Source organism: Bos taurus, chromosome 21 (assembly GCF_002263795.3).
Source record: "Bos taurus isolate L1 Dominette 01449 registration number 42190680 breed Hereford chromosome 21, ARS-UCD2.0, whole genome shotgun sequence".
Classification (NCBI taxonomy): Eukaryota; Metazoa; Chordata; class Mammalia; order Artiodactyla; family Bovidae; genus Bos; species Bos taurus.
The window spans coordinates 6,591,830-6,613,342 of record NC_037348.1 but is presented as its reverse complement, the minus strand read 5'-3'; the positions used below and the strand labels follow the sequence as shown (position 1 = coordinate 6,613,342).

General features: G+C 46.2%; 1 protein-coding gene across 3 annotated transcripts in view; it reads right to left on the bottom strand.

Moving 5' to 3' along the window:
- The window catches only part of ADAMTS17 (ADAM metallopeptidase with thrombospondin type 1 motif 17), a 410,186-nt gene that overhangs the window by 128,579 nt on the left and 260,094 nt on the right, over positions 1 to 21,513 (bottom strand). For all 3 annotated transcript variants that reach the window (XM_024982263.2, XM_024982261.2, XM_024982262.2), the window contains exons 13-14: positions 13,934 to 14,100; positions 1,965 to 2,092 (exon numbers count right to left, since the gene is read on the bottom strand). In XM_024982263.2, the coding sequence (XP_024838031.1) occupies positions 1,965 to 2,092; positions 13,934 to 14,100 (295 nt within the window). The remainder of the gene's footprint in view (positions 1 to 1,964; positions 2,093 to 13,933; positions 14,101 to 21,513) is intronic.

The window sequence follows — 21,513 nt, the reverse complement described above, 5'->3', positions numbered from 1 at the left end:
ATCACTATAACTAAGCATAAATACTATATTTGTATTTAATTTCTTACAGTCTTACTTAAACATGCTCAATAGTATTATAAAATTTCATTAACTCTGACATTACTAATTTGAATTTCTGTGTGTATTGAGTTAACCATGGGTGAAAGTTAACCTTCACAGATTCCCTCTGAAGAATGAGCACTATTAGAAAAATTACAGATGGGATTTAACTTCCTTCAGAAAGCCAGTTTCTCTCATGAGGTGCTTGCTGGTAGGTGCTGGTGCCACCCGCCAGGACAGTGGCCTTCTGCTAGGACTGGTGGGCTGCCTGGAGGCAGTGGGTCACTGGGGGGCATCCACGTAGAGGTGATGGTACTTCCAAGAACAGGCACGGGTCTCCCCACTGTCAGGGCGAGGCTCCAAGGATCATGAACCCCATCCACTGTAGTGCACTGTGAAAGGGGCCACTGTCTGAGCCTCTGCACTCCCCAGTGCCCCTGCCTGGAGGGGCTGTGCTGGTCAGCACCAGTCTCAGTGCAGGGTGAGTAAATATAATGATGGAGATGGTGGAAGAGCCATGTGAGATGGACTTGGAGGTGGTAACGGGATAGAGGTGGGAACAGAAAGGCAAGTGTTCACATAGCATCCCGGTCACACTCAAGTGCAGGCCAGGCTCTGGCTCAATGGTACACTGATGACCAGACTTAAAGCTATTCGAATACCTTTGATGGCCTCATGAGTGCCCAGCTGTACTCACGAAAGGGCTGAGAGTTTTGCTGTCATGGCATAGGGGAGCCTCTCTAATTGAAAAGGCTGCAATAAGAACTAAAGTCGTGGAAAGGTCACACTGGCACTCACTGCCGAGAGCTGAAATCATGAATGGCCATTTAACATGGACTCCGCTGGCCAGAAAATGTCAGGATGCCTAGAATTGTTTCCACGTTGGTAAGAACACTGCAGAAAATGCTGCTGAGAGGCTGGAGGTGGCTCAGCTGGTGCTGCTTTAAAGAACACACGTGCTTTTAACTTGGGATATGTTTGCTAAAGGAACATACGTACTTGGGCCGCACTGTGACCCCTGCAAGTGTATGTTATAATTTAGGACGGAAACAAATCTCGCGCTTGTTAGCAGGTTTACCGAGAAGCAGAACCATCAGCAATTTCTCATTTCAATGATAATGATAAGATCGGGTTCACACTGCCCGAGGCTCTGTACATTCTTTGCCACAACATGGCAGCCCCGAGGGCCCATCACCCCTCCTTCCCTGGGAGGGTGCCTGGCCAAGGCTCTTGGGCACCAAGTGTCTATCGCCCCCCACATATTCATATTTGATAACAAAGCCACACAGTGCCAAAGGAATCTGGACATTGTCAAGTTTTTCCCTGAAAAATTCCAGTCTTAGACTAGTTTGGACTTTGCAAGGGGAAAAAAGTCCACTACAGTTAAAATGATTGGCATCCTCTCTCCTTCCTCTTTTTGCCTTCTTAAATGACATCTTTCATCACACTAATGAATCACAGACATCTAACACCAGGATGAGTTTGTGGATCATATTCCAGTGGGTGGAGCCCTAAAGTCAGGCATATTCACCTCCTTAGGTACCACCTGTGAAGGCATCAGCTCACTTGTACTATATCTTTGGTAGCTAAGCAAGCAAAGCTTGCCCCCCAATACACATTCATATACATCCTCCAGTCCACCTAGTAGCCTACCTGCTCTTCCCTTTGTCATGATGTCCAAAGTTACTCTAAGATGTTTGCGATGACCATGTTGCCACTGCTCTTTCAGCACCTCAACTCTTGGTTGGCTCAGTCACTGCTGAGGGAGGGAGGGGTGCCAGGCTACAGGAGGCAACACCACCCGCGGGATGCCTTCTTGAGAAAGTCCACTCACCCAGGCCTCTGAGGCCTCTGCCACCCCAAGCTCCCCCTGGAGGGAGCCTCCCCTTCAAAACCCTGCCAAGGACACAAGGAAAACACATCACCTGGCACCTGCCATGCACGCAGAGATCCGTCTCGTAGGGCCCACAGGGCGTGCCATCCAGGACTCTATCGGCCACCAGCAGAGGGGACTCCTTCCCGAGGGGTGAGCAGTAGAGTTCACATGGCTTATCTGAGGAGGGAAAGGGGTGGACATTGACGTGGGAAGGGTCTTGGGCGCCAGGTGGGGTGCAGATGCTTGTAGGCGCAGGCCAGTCCAAGAGACAAGAAGTTGGCATGGGACTGAGGTCACAGGTACAGGGCACATGCTGCACCCACCCCTTGGAACATGTGACCCAGAAAATGGAAAAAGACCCTCCTCTGATTCGGGGGAACGACACGCAGGTGAGAGCACTGTGGGCTTTTCTTCATGTTGTTTTCTTTATCCTTTGCAAAGATACAGTATTTCTTTTTCCTTTAAGTACTAAAAACACCAGGCTGAACAAACATTTTGTAGAGTGCTAACCTCTAAGCAAGTTGAATATGTACCAAGGGTGGGCCTGGGGTGGGGAAGGGGGAGGAGGCGGCCTCCCAGATTGGGGAGCGGCCCTGGGGTGTCTCCAGAGTAGCAGCTTTTGCTGAAGTTTTAGTGCTCCTCAGCCATTGGATAAAAGCTGTGGGGCTGTGCTATGCAGCAAGAAGGTCCTAGAAGAAATGGTATAGGAATAAGGAACAGAAGGGGACACATGAGTCTCTAGGACAACTTGTAAGAGCCATTTCCCCAGGCATGATGGAAACCCTGATTTCTGCTGCTGCTGCTGAAACCAAATGAGCTCTCAGAACATGCCATGATCTCGCACCTTTACCTGGATTGTTCTCTCTGCCTGGAAATTCCTCCACGCACTTAGCTTTCTGGAATATTTCTGGCACCCCAGAATCTACTCCAGAGCCCTCTCTTCTCATGCCACCTCTGAGTTGCAATCTCCATCTGCACTTTGCACACACCTCCATTCAGTTCAGTTCAGTCGCTCAGTCGTGTCCGACTCTTTGCGACCCCATGAATCACAGCACGCCAGGCCTCCCTGTCCATCACCAACTCCCGGAGTTCACTCAGACTCATGTCCATCGAGTCAGTGATGCCATCCAGCCATCCCATCCTCTGTCATCCCCTTCTCCTCCTGCCCCCAATCCCTCCCAGCATCCTCCATTAGAGCCCTCAAATCCTACTGTCTGGGATTTCTTATAAGGTGAGTCCTTTTGCTATGTAAGTTTGAAGGGGGTGGATTGCAAATTACCTTTAGATTAAAGAACTGATGGAAATTGGAGCCCTTGGAGGACAAAGAGTCAAACTTTCATCTTTGGTCAGTCCCAGGATCTGCCTCACAGAAGGACTTGGTAAATATTTTCATCTTTCGGTATAAACTTCAGAATCAGTTCGTTGATAGCCCCAAAATAACCTGCTGGTATTCTGACCAGGATTACTTAATCTATAGATCAAACTGGAAAGAACTGGCATCTTGATATCTTTCCACTGACATGGAATATTTCCCCATTTATATAATTGTTTTATTTCATTCATCAGAGTTTTGTAGCTTTCCTCATACAGATCTTATACATATTTTGTTAGATTTAAACCTGATTGTTTCATTTTTGGGGTACTAATGTAAAAAGCATTGTGTTTTTATTTTAAGAATTTCAGTAGTGTTCCATTTCCTTCTTGGCTGTGAGGCATGGCATGCAGGATCTTAGTTCCTTGACCAGGGATTGGACCCATGCCCCCTGTAGGGGAAGCAGAGTCTTAACCATTAGACTTTCAGGGAAGTCCCTGGCATTGTGTTTTTAATTTCAAACTCCACTTGCTCATTGCTATTATATAAGGAAGTGACTGACTTTTGTACATGTTGTATCCTGCAACCTTGTTATAATCCAGGAGGTTTTTGTTTTCTGTTGACTCTTTTGGATATTCTATAGATTATTATGCCATCTGCAAACAAAGATAGTTTTCTTTTTCCCCAATCTGTGGACATTTTACTTCCTTTCTTGTCTTATTGCATTAGCTAGGACGTCCAGTAAGCTAGGACTTACATTGTTATAAGGAAGTGAAGTAACAATGCTTCATTTAATAAATGTGGATGGAGGACCTCTCTCACACAAGGCACTGTTTGAAGTAGGGAAAAGAGGACTTAAAAAAATAATAATACGAATGGATTTTGTTCTTTTGTAGGTATTGAGAAAGATAAATGTACCATTTTCTCTCTCTCAGTCACCCAATTCTAATGCAGTTTCTATGATTATTTTGCAAAAGAACTTCCAGAGAGAGAAACACCAACATCTTTGCGTTGTTTCTGCCAAGTCTTTTATCTCCACTATGAGCCTTCCCCAGGAGGGCCTTCTGGTGGCCTCAGATAAACAAAGGCAGGGTAAAACAAAAGGCTTCTGGAGCTGACACGGCCTCAGTTTAGACTTTGGCATCCTAGCTGGAGAGGTCTGGTCAGAGCAGACACGTTGCCTCGCCCAGGCTCGCTTTTCTGATTCAGTGGCATTCACTAAACTGCCACTGTGTTCAACAGCTTTGCATTGAGCTCTCCATGTAGTGCTACTGACCAACATGTCCCCTGGGAATCTTGTCTTAGAACACTAGAAAGAAGCCATAGGGGTAGAGTGCACATGTTCAACTTGGCTGTTCCAGTTAGTTGTGGGGGGAAAAAGTCAACTGTGAAGGGTAGTTTCCCAAGTAAGCAAAGTAACAGTGCTTCATTTAATAAATGTGGATGGAGGACCTCTCACACAAGGCGCTGTTCTAGCACTGCTTGGGAAAGAAAGATGAATCATGCATGCTTTTCAAGGCCCTGGTAGTTGGTCTTGTGGACAAATAAATAGCAAACTCCTGATGAGGCAGACAGTGAAAATACTCATAGGTCTGATCTGAGCTGTCAGAGGACAGACATACTGGAAAGAATGCTCCATTCCCCCAGGTGGCAGGCTGAGGTCAGCTGTCCCTCCATTTAGATGGAATAACCCAAGATGATGGTTGCCAGGAGCCAGCACGGGAGATCCCACCCATGACAAGGTCATGCAGAGGAGACCTGACAGGCAAGGTGGATCAGGACTCGAGGGACTCCCTGGACCCGCTTGAGCATCTACCCTGAAACCAAAATCTATCTGTCTACTGTTTACTATATTATGCTTTTCACCAACTCTTCTGACATTAACAGGGGGCTATCCCCGACCACCTTCCTCTGAAGAAAATCAACTTAGGGCTCTAGTTAATAGGTCTCCTGGGCTTGAAAGGAGTATTTTAACGTTAACCCCTCTGTTACCATTTTAGCTTGCTTGGCAGGTTTATCCATACTCTTGCAACTAACGCACACAATTGTTCACAACACCCCAAGCATAACCTTCGAGCAATAAAAGAGCTTTATTAGAATAATACTGTATTGTTGAGCCAATGTTTGCTACCGAGTTTTCTTGCTCTTTACCCAATGTGCGCCTGGGAGTGCATAGCTAGTATAGTTGGTATGCAAGAAAAACAAGCAGTAGCCTTGACATTAGCAGCATAAGACCCTTGAGTTAATAAGTTCTTTCTTTGTTGTAACCCACTGCACCCTTGCTCCATAAGAATGTAGCTCTGTTTCCTGAGGGGGACTGCAGACTGGAAAGATAAAGGGAAAGCAGGTTTTCTGGTTGACCAACCTTTATCAAGAAAGAGTTACAAAATGTTAATAGGCCACAGGGCCAGAAGATGATGTACATAACATAAGACCCTTGTTTATGAAAAGCTATGCAGAAAATGTCCTGATTTTGATAAAGGTAAAACTGATATAATGTTGAGCTGACTCTGCATGACTTTGTAACTTTCACTTCTGGAAATGTGTAACTCAGGGTATAAAAGCCGCTTTTGAAAATAGGGCGGCAGACCCCATTCCACCTAAGCTGGGTCTCCCCATGTCATTCTTTCTTTCTCTCTCTCTCTCTTTTTCAGGCTTATTCCCTGGAGCACAGAGGCTCTCTGAGTTCAATTTTTTGCCAGGGCTTCTAAGACCCAATCGAGGAGGCGCTCTGCATCTCCACTCTGGAGAGAAGGCGCTCTGCGTCTTTGCTCCATCGAGAGGGCACCTGTGGCCTCTGTGAACAGAGCAAGTCCTGTGTCAGGGACTTTATTGGCTTTCTGTGTAAACCAAGGAATATCAGCCTCTTTTTCTCTCCTTTACTTTCTCTCTCACTGATGCTGTCCATCCTGAGGATCCTGGATCCTGCTGGGGCTGGACCCCGGCAGATGGTCAGTGAAAGAACTATGGGAGACTGAAATGTAAACTGAGATCAAGTTCTGAGAGGCTAATTCGATAAGAATTTTGGGGTGCTCTTTGGGACCCTGAGGTTTCCTGTGAGCATGTCAGGGAGCCACTGGGAGAGGGGCAACACAGAGCCCCAATCTGTGGATGGATATACCTTCTCCACGTATTAGGCTTCCTCTAGTGTTTCATTGACCCACTCCAGTGTTCTTGCCTGGAGAGTCCCAGGGATGGGGGAGCCTGTTGGGCTGCCGTCTGTGGGGTTGCACAGAGTCAGACACGACTGAAGCAACTTAGCAGCAGCAGTGTTTCATTGTGAGGATGGACCCCTTGGCCAAAGCAGTTTCAAAATGAAGGATTACATTTAAATTGAAGAGCTACCTCAATATCTGCAGTAACTGAGCTTCGAGGAGATTCATTCAACTACAGTAATAATGACAATGGTGATGATGATGATAAAATCATAAATAACATTATCTGCTATGTGCCATGCAGCATGCTAAGCAGTGTTTATGCATTTCAGGAGGGTGCTGTCATCATTCCACCTTACAGCTGAGCACGTGAGGCTCAGAGAATATGTGTGGCTACCCAGAGCCCCTTGGCGGGCAGGGCCAAACCCTGGTTTATCACTGTTTTCCTTCTGAATTGAGAACTCTGGGACTCAAAGGTACCAAAGATACCATGCTGAAAACAAACCACCACTTTTATGAACTTCTCTGGCTTCTGAGGTGATTTAGGCAGACATGAAAATGGGATTTGGGTAGAAAAGTAGAGGCTCTTTGAGGTACATTAGAAAGACCAGACTTGAAAGGGATGAAGATGGTCTACCCAGGTTCTTTGATGTGAACACCAGGGAAGTAGAGACTCTGCAAATCAGGGGATCCCAACCTCAGATGGAGGGATTCTGACATGAATCCAGTAAGAAGGTATACTCAACTCTACTCCCCCACCTGCAGACACTGTCCTTGGGCAGTCACGTGGCTTGGGCAGTCTGGAGAGCCTCAAGCCCCACAACAGAGCCCAGAGGTAACACTTCCTTCCCCTGCTCAGCTGAAACTCACTCCATTTGTCCATCTCTTTTTCTGAGGATTCTACTCAGAAATCAGAGCACCCCTCATCCAAAGGGACACAGGAAAACTTTACAAAACTTGAGCATCTCAGAACCTCTCAAAATTCTCTGACTATTCCCCTCTGAGCTGCCCTGGCTGGGCAATTAATTTCTGATAAATAACATGAGTGCTGGGTTTCAACTCTGGGCAGTATCAACACTCTTACATCCTCAGTTGTATGTGCTATGCTTAGTTGCTCAGTCGTGTCTGACTCTTTGTGATCCCACAGACTGTAGCTGGACAGACTCCTCTGTCCATGGGGATTCTCCAGGTAAGAATACTGGAGTGGGTTGCCATGCCCTCCTCCAGGGGATCTTCCCTACCCAGGGACTGAACCCAGGTCTCCCACATTGCAGGCAGATTCTTTACCATCTGAGCCACCAGGGAAGCTCTCAGTTGTATAGAGGGAGGTAAAAGTTTCTTAAAAGTTATATAACCATGTACCCTAAGGAAAGAAGCTTGGAACATCCCTCTTGCCTGGCTGATGTGTGCCAAGATGAAATGTGGATTGAAGATGTTTGGGATCAGTTCAGTTCAGTCACTCAGTCGTGTCTGACTCTTTGTGACCCCATGGACTACAGCATACCAGGCCTCCCTGTCCATCACCAACTCCCAGAGCTTACTCAAACTCATGTCCATTGAGTCGATGATGCCATCCAACCATCTCGTCCTCTGTCGTCCCCTTCTCCTGCCCTCAATCTGTTTAGGGTGGGTCCCAGCTTTCCACTGGCTCACCTGTTGTCAGGACTTACACTTTATGGAGAAGCTGCAAACAGGGAAGGTGAGACAGGCTTGGGGGCTTGAGAGCCACACCACCACATCTGCTTGGTGGAGGCTTGGAGGACTTGCCCTGGTGCTCTAGGGCCAGGATGGTGAAGAGGACACTTGTGGTTCTTCATGCTTTTGTTGTTCTCTCTCTGCCAGTGGTTACAAAGTCTTACTAAGGTGGAGACTAATTAACTTTGAGGCCATCATAGCTGCTCATCCAAGCCCTGCCTGACCCTCTGTGAGATATCCACACTGAGGAGGCTGCTTGGCTCCCTATCTCCAAAGCTGCCCACCATGACCCACAGCCAGGCCTCAGCTGATTGGACCAGCAGCAGCCACCTGACTGCAGCTAGACCAGTCAGAGTCTTTCTCCCACCACAGCCTCATAACCAGGCCTCAAGGGGCCTCAGTTGATTGGACCAAGAATGGCCACCTGACCACAGCTACACTCATCAAAGTCTCTCTCCTGGAAAATCAGCTCTGAAAGTCAGATTAGTTCAGTTCAGTCCCCCAGTCACATCCAACTCTTTGTGACCCCATGGACTGCAGCACGCCAGGCTGCCCTGTCCATCACCAACTCCCAGAGCCTACTCAAACTCATGTCCATGGCATCAGTGATGCCATCCAACCATCTCATCCTCTGTCATCCCCTTCTCCTCCTGCCTTCAATCTTTCCCAGCATCAGAGTCTTTTCCAATGAGTCAGCTCTTTGCATCAGGTGGCCGAAATACTGGAGCTTCAGCTTCAGCTTCAGCTGAAATTCAGGTACAAAGGTTATTCCCATGAATATTCAAGTAGAGAGATTATATCTGCTCAAGGTTGATGGATCTCTAAGAAGTCTACACTCCCTCATCCACAATTCAGAAATCCAGAAGCTCTGAAAACTGCAGGCATTTTTTTTTTTTTAAACATTTACAGTAGACATAAAAGGCTACAAAACTAGCCTTGACTGACATGAGGCTGCTGGTAGTATGCAGTAACCCACTTAAAGACTGTTCCCTGGTAACCTGGAGATGTCCATGTGTCTGACTGAGAGGTGCTTCCCAGGACCCTGCTGGGGTATTAAGTAATACATGGTTGATGTATGGTTGGTATTCTTCTAACAGCTGAAGTGCTCTGATCTCCCAACCACATCTGACCCCAAAGGATCTGGATACAGGAGGAGGACTTAATAAAAGGTGCTGTGGGCTGCCCATGAGCCTGCTCATGGACAAGCTGTGAGAAAGTCAGTCTGCAGCAGGGACAGGAAGTCATGGCTCACAAACACAAGCTGTGCTGAATACGGACAGAAAGTCCTGACATCTTCAGAGACCCTGGCCCAGAACTTTCTCCTGGCCCTGAACTTTCTCCTGGCCCTGAGGACCTGTGAGACACCTTCCATCTTTGCAACCACTCTTTTTTTTTCATTAAGCAATTCTAGCTACCAGCTTGGTCAAGCTGGAATGAGAGAGCCCTGCCCATCAGACCTTCCATCTCCTGGGAGGCTCAGATCCACAGTGGGTCCTGCCATGTTGCAGAGAGTGAGTTCAAAAAGCACCTCCACATCCAGACAGGGCCTTTGCCACGGCTTCTGACACTTCGGTGGGCACGTGGCCTGCTGGCCTGGGCAGGGAGGACTAACCTCTTGAAGGTTTCTACTTCAACGAGATTCCACGGGGTAGGCAGAAAAGGGGTGGGTTTGGCAACAGGCCACCTCATTGGATTTCTGTCTAAAGGCTTTTCCACTTAGAAATATTTTCTAAGGAGAGTCTTTGTCTTCTTTTGGAGGTGGTATGAATTTGTGGTCCTGAGCTCTCCCTTGGAAAATCTACCTCTGCAAGAATTTTTTTTTTCAATAAGAGAAAAAAAAAAAAAAAATATATATATATATATATATAGCTTCCCCTTTCTTGAACTGTGCATCACTCGCCAAAGAATTCCACAGCGATAGCGATGCTATGAATGGGGCAGTCATAATGGGCTTCAGAAGAGCCCAGAGCCCAACCACAGGAATCGTTCCTCTCACGGCTGAGCTAGAATTGTGCCTTTTATAAATGGAATTGTGAGGGGAACACTTATAATCTGTATTCTCCCCCTACCTTCTGAATTGGCCATTTATTATTTTGCTTTTATCCTTGTGAAACACTCCTTTAAAAAAAAAATGCTGGCTTCTGTTTCTATTTGAGAAGGAAAGGAAACCAAATATGTAAGAAGACATGACAATCCCACCCCCGAGGGGGCTGTGTCAAGCTACCCCAGCAAAGCCCTGAACTTGAGGTCTTTCCTTCAAAGGCAGAGTGCTCACCGCCTTATCACATAGGGCTGCACTTTTCAGATCAAAGACAGGGGCACTCTGGCTGTAATTATTCATTGCTTTGGCAGAAACAAAAAGTGAGTGGGTCAACACACATTCTGAACCCAGCCAGCTTCCTCAGATAGCTGTACTTGGAGGCTTCCCTGAAGGGGGCTCTGGGCAGACAACAGCCTCAGCCACTGTGATGATAAGGAACCAAGCGGCTCAGTGATCCAAAAGCGGTTACAAGGAAAACAGAAGTTTAATCTGGACTTGGAGAAATCTATGGAAAAACAGACATTTCAGTGGGATTTCTGCATTGAATAAATGAGGCAGGAAAACTGAAAACGGGAGCGAGAGACCAAGGAAAGAATAACAAGGCCGTGCGCATGGCCGAGGGGAAACGAGCGTGGGGCGCGTCTATCCAGACCTGACCTCTTCTAATTCCCAAGACGAGGGAGAGGACAGGCAAGGGACCCGAACCCATTCATCCATGAGTCTCGGGATGGGGCTGAAGGTGTGCCAACGCGCTGGAAACACGGCAGCCCCTGCCGGCACTGTCTCCCTCCCGAGTAGGGTGCCTGGGATGTCTAGAAGCCTCGAGTGTCTGCCTGCATCAGACGGATGCCGGATGCCGAGGTAGAGCTGTGAGGCTCTCGTGAGCCTCGGCCTCCAGCTGCCTGTCCCCCTTTGGGGAGCGCAGGTCTCCTCTATCCCTAGACTGCAGGGAAAGCAGAGAGTGTGAAGGCTCCATCCCCTTGGAAGTCTGCTGGTTAGGCGACAGGGCACAGCTCCCAAAGGTGGTAGTCTTTGTGAAAAAGGAAAACATCTGAAGGACTCCCCAGTGCTTTAAAATGAGCCCATCGCCAGTTGAGTTGATGTTCTCTGCGATGGTTTAGAACATCCCATGTGAGTTTGAAGGAAACTAATGGGCCAGGTTGTTGGGTTAAAAGCTGTAGGTCTGAGCCCACTATTTCCTGAACTGCCTGGGCCTACCCCCGGCACAGCTATGCACACTTGAGCGTGTAACAGAGTGTAGATTTCAGAGGTTCTTCAGATGACAGTGAAGTAACCTAAGTCCTGACACAGGAACCTCATTTTCCTGCAAAATACGTCAGAGACTGTAAAAATCAGGCCCAGATGCCTGAGGTCTTACTAAAGCTCCTCATTCGGCACTCACGAATTTTTTTTTCTTATTTGAGTACCAGAAGCCAGCTGGTTATTTGCTGAGTCAGCAGCTCCTCCAGAACTGGGGTCAGCTCCCTCCTAGCTCCTATCAGCGGCCGGAGCTACGGAATGTCACATAACCTGTAACCTCTCACCTTCCACACAGCTTGTCTTGCACATTAAATGACATGATGCCTGCAGGGCTAACTTGAGCCTGGCACGTGGTATGCTCCATAAATGGGACCATGCTGTCATCATTATAATGCACTCTTGTTTCCCAAAGATGAACAGAATCTTAAGAATGAAAAGACCCTCTAATAGGCCCCAGGATATCCTTGTGGACAATAAATAAACTTCACAAATTCTACAGACATGATACTCTGCCTAGAATTTTATCAGTCACTGGAAATGCTTGCAATGGCCCAGGGGGCAGAGTCTCTTGATTTGAGAGAAAACCGAAGGAAAGAAAGGATGACCTCTGCTTACTATTATCTTCACCAAGCTATAAACTGTCCTCGAACAAAATGAAAACAAACACAGATACAGTGAACAGGGCAGTGGTTAGCAGCAGGGGAGGGGAGAGGGGGAGGGGAGAGAGGGTCAACTGTATGGTGGTGGATGGAAACGGAACTTCTCGTGGGGAGCACGCTGCAGTGTACACACAAGCAAAAAATATGGTGTTGCACATGTGACATTTATATAATGTTATAAGCCAATGTTACTTCAATTAAAAGAAAACAAACTTTTTCACAAACACTCTACTCAAGTGCGGGGAGCGAGCTCCGCCCGTGGCAAAGGTCATGAGGAAGGAGGCTTGGCATACGCAAAGGCGGGATCAAGCCTCAGGAGTCCCCCTGGAAATTCTCGAGCATCTACCCCCAAAACCAGAGTCTGCCTACTTTCTGCTTTGTGCTTTCACCTACACCTCTGACTTTACGGGGGGCTGTCCCCCATTACCTCTCTCTGAAAAAAGAGTTAGCTTACAGCTCCAGTTAATAATTCCTGGGTGTGACAGTGTTTCAACCTACAAACTCCTTTGGAAGTCCTCTAGCCTGCCTGAATAGGTTTTTTCCGGCAACATGTGATTGTTCAGAGCCTCCCAACTGTGAGAGGCAGGAGATGTTCTAAACTGTCTAAACACAGATTCCTTTGAGTAGTTAAAAGATTGATTAGAAATTGTATTGGTGAAGGGTTTTTCACTTGTTGGACCAATGTTTGCTGCTAAGTCTCCATATCCCTTACCTACTGTGTCCTTGGCGGTGTATTGATTGATATAATGGGTGTATAGAAATGTAAGCAGTTGCCTCAATGTTTGTAACCTTGGACCCTTGAGTTAATTCTTTTCTTGATTGAGCCTACCTCACCTTTGCCCTATAGGAATGCAACTTTCTCCAATGCTTTTTGGAGGCTGGTGCCTGACTTTAGAATAATCACCTTTAGAGAAAAATAAGTTTCTTAAAATGTTAACAGGCTTCCTGGCCAGAAGATGATGTAAATCACCTAAACTTTTGCATATGATAAGTTTGAAAGCCTGGCTTCGATAAGGATCAGGAACTGCTGTCTTTGCATGACTCTACCCCTTCCCCCATTATCCTCTATGCACAACTTAAGATATAAAACTACCTTGGAAAATAAAGTATGCCCTTTTGTTCACCGAAATTTGGTCTCCCCACGTCGTTCTTTCTTTCACCTTCTAGCTGAACTTTTCCTCTGAGGCAGGGAAGCTCGTCAAGCCTACTAATTTTGCCTGGGCTTCTAAGATCTGACCGGGGAGGCTTTAGTGTCTCCTCTCCTTCGGGACAACCAGAGGACGCCTGCGGCCTTCATAGGTGACGTAAATTCCCTGCTTTGGAATTTTATTCAGCCTCTTTTCTTCACTGAATTTCTTCGCTGAGCTATCCTTATTTCACCATTCTTTATATCCTTAATAAACGTTTAATTAAGCAGTTGTTTCCTGATCCTCGCCGACGCCATCCCCGCTTCAAATTCCCTGGATCATCCGGGGCTGGTCCCCGGCACTCAAGGAGTAAGAGCCAACCCAAGATGAACCAAGTAAAGAAATGCAAGAAGGCTTCGCCGCTGGAAAGAGAAACAGATGCACAAACCCGCTGTCCTGCTCTTGCAGAGCTGTGTTCTCAGGGTTGGCCTGGGCCTGGCAGCACAGGGCATGAGATGGCAGGCTGCCAGCACACCCAGGCAGGAGAGATCAGGCCCACTGCCTGCCTTACGGCTGCTTTTGGGAAATCTCACCGAGCTGGGTCATCTAAGTTCAACCCATGGCTCAAGAAGCGGGTCCACAGCTGAGTCGGGCAGGACTGGGTGGATTTTGGGGGTGGGGATGCCTGTGGGTTTTCCCAGGAGGTGTTTATGGTGCTGGGGGAGGGGAGAGGGAAGCTCCCCTGAAAAGCTGTGCCCTGTGCCTTTACCGTCAACCACCACTGCGGTGAGCAGGCCCTTCTTCTTGCTGCTCAGCCGGTCGTGCGTCTGGCACTGCTGGTCACGGAAGCTGGGCAGGCCCTTGGGACAGGGCAGGTTCTCGCAGACTGTGTGCTCCACACTGGCGCCCAGGCAGTGCGTGCCTCCTGGTCCTGGGCTAGAAGGAAGAGAAGGGTTCATGTTAACCAGACAGGCCGCAGAAACAGCAGGGGAGCTCATGGGTGGCTTCTCTTTCCAGGAGGGGGAGGGGCACACAGGGTTTCCAAAGCAACACCCCCTCTCCTCTTACACACCATCTCTCAGCAATCCTGGCCCCACAATGACGACATGTTAAGTAAGCCATGAGAAAAATACATCCAAGAACTATAAATCAAGGTCATCTGGAAATAGGATACGAGATGGATCAGTTCAGCAAGATCCCAGAATTGTCTTTCATTTGAACTTAAAACTTGACCATCTGTAACACTGAAAACCCCAAGGGGAATTTTTGGCGTGTGTGGGTTTTTTTTTTTTTTTTCCTTCTACAGAATGAAGACCTTTAAATGGCTGCTAGCTATAATTCAGAGGTCACTGTTTCACATTGAGTAAATAAACAGCTCTCATTTACTCTATAATGAAAAGAATCAGAACTATTAATTCACTTGTTCATGGGCTCTGGGTAGAGACCAGCCAGATCCCAGCTCTGCATCCTTTACCAGACAAGCGTGAGACCACACATGCTCAAGATTGCAGTCTTGGGTCCTCGATGCTCTGTGCAGAGGCTGGGGTTTTAACCAACTGTGCAGACCCAGATGTGTCCTGGGGCCACGTCTACGCATGGGAAGGGCACTGGGGAGCAGCAGGACCCTGGCCCGGCTGGCTGAAGCTGGCCCTGCCCAGCTCTTCTGCGAGGCCCTGGTGTCCTCTTAGGACTCTGATGGGGGCCACCTCAATGGTCCCCTTCACTTCCACGATGCCAAGAACATCATGATGGGGTGAGACTGCCTCCCCCATTCCCCGGGCACATTTTTTTATTGAAATCCAGCACAAATCACAGCTGCTCTGCTCAATGACTTTTCACAAACTATAAAGTCCTGTTAGCAAGGTGACATTCTGACACCCTAACCATTTTATTTTGAATATTTCTTTTCCCTCTTTGCCAGTTCTTGTCTTCACACTGTAAGACCACCCTGTGATCACTGCCTTATAGAAGAGATATGACAGTAGAAGATGGCAAAAGTCTTAAGGCTTTTGTGTCACAATAATCTATACCAGGAATCCACAAACTTTCTCTGCAAAGGACCAGACAGTCAATTTTTTTGGATTTATGGGCCACGCAAGTACTCAACTCTGCCACTATAGCACAAAAGCGGCCAAAGACAGTGTATAAACAAAAGGATGTGGCTGTGTGCCAATAAAACTTTATTTACAAAACCCAGTGGTGGGCCAGACTTGGCTCATAGGCCATAGCTAGCCAGCCCATGGTCTACATAAACGTGTTTGAGGAAACACCTGCAATAGGAGGAAAGGCGTGTTCATTCCTCCATGCCTACCTCAAACACACCAGGCAACATCTCTCTTGCCCTGAAGTGGAGGCAGCCTTGAGAGATGACATATGCTAGTGGCTCCACAGAGCATTCTGAGTTTTGATCTCAAAGGCCAGACGAGACCTTGTATTTCTTCAGGCTGATTCCCGGTACAGAGAAACGTTTGAACAGGGAACAGTAAAACCTCTCCAAGGCTTATGAGATCTGACAAGAGAGGGATCCCTTCTTCTTCTTTTTGCCCAGAGTACAAAGAAGGCAGCTAGACCTCAGGGAGAATGACTATATGGCATGTTCAGGTAGATGAAGCCTCAGACTACCTCCCCACAAACCCTAGGCTGAAGTGTAAGTAGGTGAATGTATTTCTGTGCCACAAACCATGGTGTGGAAGGGACTTGCACTGATGAACCATGTGAAACTGCAGGAAGGACATCTTTTCTGCAACAGGTGAGCTGAACATCCCATGGCTGGGACCAGAAGGCAGAGATGCTCTAGGGTAAGAAGTTGTGGGTTGAACTGTGTCCTTTCTAAAATTCATGTGCTGCAGTCTTAACCCTCAGAGCATCAGAATACGTGAAAATAGGACCACTGCAGACGTAATTAGTTAAGATGTGGTCATACTAGAGTAGAGTGAGTTCCTACTTCAGTATGACTGGTATTATTATAAAAAGGGGGCAATCTGGAGATAGACACCCACAAAGAGAATGCCATGTGAAGATGAAGACAGAGATCAGGATGATGTCTCTACACTCTATGGAATGCCAAAGATAGCCAGTAAACCACTAGATTCTCCCTTACAACCCTCAGAAGGAGCCAAGTCTTCCATACCTTGATCTTGGACTTCTAGCCTTCAGAACTGGGAGGATAAATGTCTGTTACTTATGCCACCAGTTAGAGGGTTGTTACAGCAGCCCTAGAGATGAATAAACCAGACATCACAGTAACCAGATGCATCAACTGAACTTAGATGCAAACTCAGGAAAAATGGAGCAAAAAACTCTTGAAGTGATTAGGAATCCAACATGGACTAGAATGGAGTTAAGAAACACAAATTAGGCTAGCTGCTAAAAAATAAAAGAAGCTACATTTTTTATATACCTTCCTTAGGGTGTGGACCAAGATTTGTACACATCATGTAATTAACTTCTGGAATTGCGATTAAGTTTCATTTTAGTTTCCTTCATCAGTTGATTTTTCCAGCTTTATGTCTGACTGACCTCATATACCAACTACCTTTATGCCTCACAGCAGGTAGGTGGAGAGGAGATCAGATGTGACAGAAGAGAGCTCCTGGATCCCGCAGCAAGTGGGCCTGGGAGGGGGCAGCCCATGTGATACCACATGTGCCTCAGAGGGCTTCCTCTGGAATTCTGTTTATCTTGTCTCTTCTCCATGTCTGATCTTTTCTTACAGGGAAGTCTGCTATCAGCTCCTACCTGGCTCACTGTGCGCCATCTTCCCCACTCTCCCATCCCTAACTCTTTGCTCATCCTTAAGGCTACCTCCATTCTGTAGCCTATTTTCCTTTCCTTCTTGGAACCTCTCCTGACCCTGCTTGGGTCTCTGCTATGCTGCTTATCATTAACCTTGTGAAATGGTGAACTGAGTTCCCTTTCTCCTATTCCTCTGCAGTTTTCAGCAGAGAATCTCACACAGGCTGGTCTGTAATAAACAGTAGTTAGACTGAATTAGATTGAAGGCAGGAGGAGAAGGGGATGACAGAAGATGAGATGGTTGGATGGCATCACTAAATCAATGGACATGAGTTTGAGTAAACTCCGGGAGTTGGTGATGGACAGGGAGGCCTGGCATGTAGTCCATGGGGTCACAAGGAGTCGGACATGACTGAGCGACTGAACTGAACTGAACTGATCTATATAAATTGAACTAATTTATCTTAAAAGGACCAAAATACAAAGCAATGTCAGGGAATACAGTGGAGTAGGAAGCACCAAGAATCTATCTCTTCACCCAGACAACTGTAATTGGCAAAAACTGACTGAAATAACTATTTTGCACAGTGCTGCTTTTGATTTCTGAGGTATAAGCATAGGAGCTGGCCACCACTGTTTCAACCAATACCAGAGGGATTTTCAATGAGCAATACATTAAAAAAAATTCTTTATCTCCTTTTGGGAGCGAAATATTTAAGGATGAGGCTATTCAGAAGCAACTGCACATATGGGAATACTTAGAAAGCCACTAGGTATGCTCAGGGAAAGACGAAGCCTCAGAAAAGACCAGAAAAGACCTTACACTTCTTCAGGTTGATCCCAGCACAGAGAAACTTTTCAAGAGCAAAGAAATGGCAAATCTGAGAAGAAGGAGAAAAAGATGATTTCCAGCGGTACATTATAAGATTCAAATGTCCAGTTTTCAATAAAACAGTCAAAAGTCATACAAAGGAACAGGAAACTATGGTCCATTCAAAAGAACAAAATACATTAGTAGAAACTGTATCTAAAGAAGCTCAGAGGTTGGACTTATTAGACAAAGATTATGAAATAATGGTCTTTAAGATGCTCTAAGTGCTAAAGGTATACAGACTAAGATAGAGAATGATATATGAAAAAGCAAGAATATCAATAAAGAGACAGAAATTACAAAAAGGAAACAAAAATGCTGAAATAAAAACTCTGAAGTTGAGAAGTACAGTAACTGAAATGAAAAATTTACTAGGTGGGTTCAAAAGCAGATTTGAAAGGGCGGGAGAAAAAAATCAGGAATATATATTTGTTCTATGAATTTGTCCTATGAATTGAAATATTGAGTCTAGGGAATGAAAAGAAAAAAAAATGAAGAAAGCAGAGAGGCTCTGTGGGAAATCAGAAAGGGGACAAATAAACACATTAAGGGAGTCTCAGAAGGAGAAAAAGGAGTAGAGAGATTATTTGAAGAAATAATGGCTGAAAGCTTCCCTAATTTGAAGATGTGAATCTATAATTCAAATAGAATAAATTCTCTGAGATACACTATAATTAAACTGTTAAAGGACAAAAAGAGAATCTGGAAAGCAGCAAAAGAGAAGCAAGACATCACAGACAAGAGATCCTCAATAATTTACAAGTCGATTTTTAGTCAGAAACCCTGGAGGCAAGAAGTCAGTGGGTTGATACATTTAAAGTTCTCAAAGAAAAAATCTGGCAACTTAAGAGTTCTGTACCCAGCAAAACTTTAATTCAAAAATGAGGGAGAAAATTAAGATACTTGCAGATAATCAAAAGTTGAGGAAGTTTTTTTATCATCAGACATGCCCCACAATAAACGCTTCAAGTTCAAATGAGAGGACAAGATGGTAACTCAAAGCTGTATGAACAATTAAAGCCGTATGAACAAATGAAGCTTTCAAGATGGCATGATGCTAAGCTTTGTCAGAACCAGCTTTTACGATAGAGAGATAACAGAAAAACACCTACTTCTGTTCATTGACTACACCAAAGCCTTTGACTGTGTGGATCACAACAGACTGTGGAAAATTCCTAAAGAGATGGGAACACCAGACCATCTTACCTACCTCCTGAGAATCAGTATGCAGGTCAAGAAGCAACAGTCAGAACTGGACATGGAACAACAGACTGGTTCCAAATTGGGAAAGGAGTATATCAACGCTATATTGTCACCCTGCTTATTTAACTTATATGCAGAGTACATCATGCAGAATGTTGGGCTTGATGAAGCACAAGCTGGAATCAAGATTTTCAGAGGAAATATCAATAACCTCAGATATGCAAATGATACCACCCTTATGGCAGAAAGTGAAGAAGAACTAAAGAGCCTCTTGATGAAGGTGAAAGAGGAGAGTGAAAAAGCTAGCTTAAAATTCAACATTCAAAAAATTAAGATCATGGCATCGGATCCCGTCACTTCATGGCAAATAGATGGAGAAACAATGGAAACAGTGACAGATTTTCTTTTCTTAGGCTCCAAAATCACTGCAGATGGTGACTGCAGCCATGAAATTAAAAGACGCTTTCTCCTTGGAAGAAAAGCTATGGCAAACCTAGAAGTGAGAGTGAAAGTCGCTCAGTTGTGTCTGACTCTTTGCAACCCCATGGACTATACAGTTCATGGAATTCTCCAGGCCAGGATACTGAAGTGGGTAGCCTTTCCCTTCTCTAGGGGATCTTTCCAACCCAGGGATTGAACCCAGGTCTCCTGCAGGTGGATTCTTTACCAGCTGAGCCATAAGGGAAGCCCCAGACAAACCTAGACAGTGTTTTAAAAGCAGAGACATTACTTTGCTGACAAAAGTCCATCTAGTCAAAGCTATGGTTTTTCCAGTAGTCATGTATGGATGTGAGAGTTGGACAATAAAGAAGGCTGAGCTCTGAAGAATTGCTGCTTTTGAACTGTGGTGTTGGAGAAGACTCTTAAGAATCCCTTTGATTACAAGGAAATCCAACCAGTCCATCGTAAAGGAAATCAGTCCTGAATATTCACTGGAAGGATTGATGCTGAAGCTGTAGCTCCAATACATCGGCCACCTGATGAGAAGAGCTGACTCATTAGAAAAGACCCTGATGCTGGGAAAGATTGAGGGCAGGAAGAGAAGAGGACAACAGAGGATGAGATGGCTGGATGGCATCACTGACTCACTGGACATGAGCTTGAGCAAGCTCTGAGAGATGCTGAAGGACAGGGATGCCTGACATGCTGCAGTACATGGGGTTGCAAAGAGTCATACATGACTGAGCAACTGAACAACAGCAACGCACTAGAGGAGGGACAGGCTTTGTCTCTGACTCTGGAATGTGATTTCTCCCAGCAGGCTCCTATTGGCCCATGATGCCCACCTCCCTCTAGGCAGCTTTCAAGCACGCCACACTTTGGGAAAATTCTCAGTCTGGTATCACATGCAGTTTCACCTTCGGGCAGTTTTCTCTGACATCCCTAAGTATGGCTTTCCAGAGAGTTCTACCAGTGCAGCACCTCTGCAAACCTCTCCCTCATCCAGTGGGCCCTGGGTGTATGCTCTCCAGCAGGTCCAAGGAATTTCAGCCCTGGATGTGCATGTGAGGGGGGCACCCTCATCCACACTTGTTCTGCCCTTGGGTGCCCTGCCTCAGACCTGAGGATAGAGGCTGCTTCCTGTATCTACTCTTCCTGTGTTTTTAGAGTTCTTTGCCTCTTAGCAGCTAATTTCCCCTATATTCCAACCACCTGTTATAGTTAATGCTTTTTTACATTAAGCTTTTCCTGTTCAAAAAAATGACTAAAAGTTTGTTTTTTTCAGTCTTCCTTCTGGTCACTGTTTTGAACAGCATGGGAAAAGGAAGAAGCAATCCACAAGCGGCACGACCTGCTCCCCACATCATCCGAGTTTTGGCAGGTTGATCTGTGGCAGGACTCTGCACTCAGCTGACTCACTCTTTAAGATGGTGCCAATAATACAGGCCATCTGAGTGTTACTGCGACACCAGTGAGGGCTTCCTGGGTACACAGTGGTGCTGAGACCCCGAAAGGAGGGTCATCAGGGGGGCCAACGTATTAGAGCTACAGCTCCAGCATCAGTCCTTCCAATGAATATTCAGGACTGATTTCCTTTAGGATGGACTGGTTGGATTTCCTTGTAATCGAAGGGATTCTTAAGAGTCTTCTCCAACACCACAGTTCAAAAGCAGCAATTCTTCAGTGCTCAGATGCAGGAGAATCTTTGTGGAGGGTGGGCATGTCTGATGAGAAGGTCCACAGTAGCTTATGAACAGAAGTTCTGGGACAGGACTTGAAGGAGGGACCAGCTTTACCAAGGAAGTCACATGGGTAAGTGGACCACATTTGAGTTGCATGGGCCTTCAGGAGATGTTGTAGGGACCTGTAAACACAGGCAGAAGAGATAACCCTCCCAAAGTCTGAGGAGCAGAGGGCCGGGGTTCTCATTTACCCTGAGTCATGCACTGTAGATAAAATTAAAAGCACCGAGGAAGGCTAAAACAATAGAAACCAAGCTGGACATGGCTAAAATGGAGGATGGTGAACACGGTCGGATTTGTGGTAGAACAGTCATCTGTCCTCAGTCTTTCCCACAGGAGCTGGAAGGGCCAGAAGGC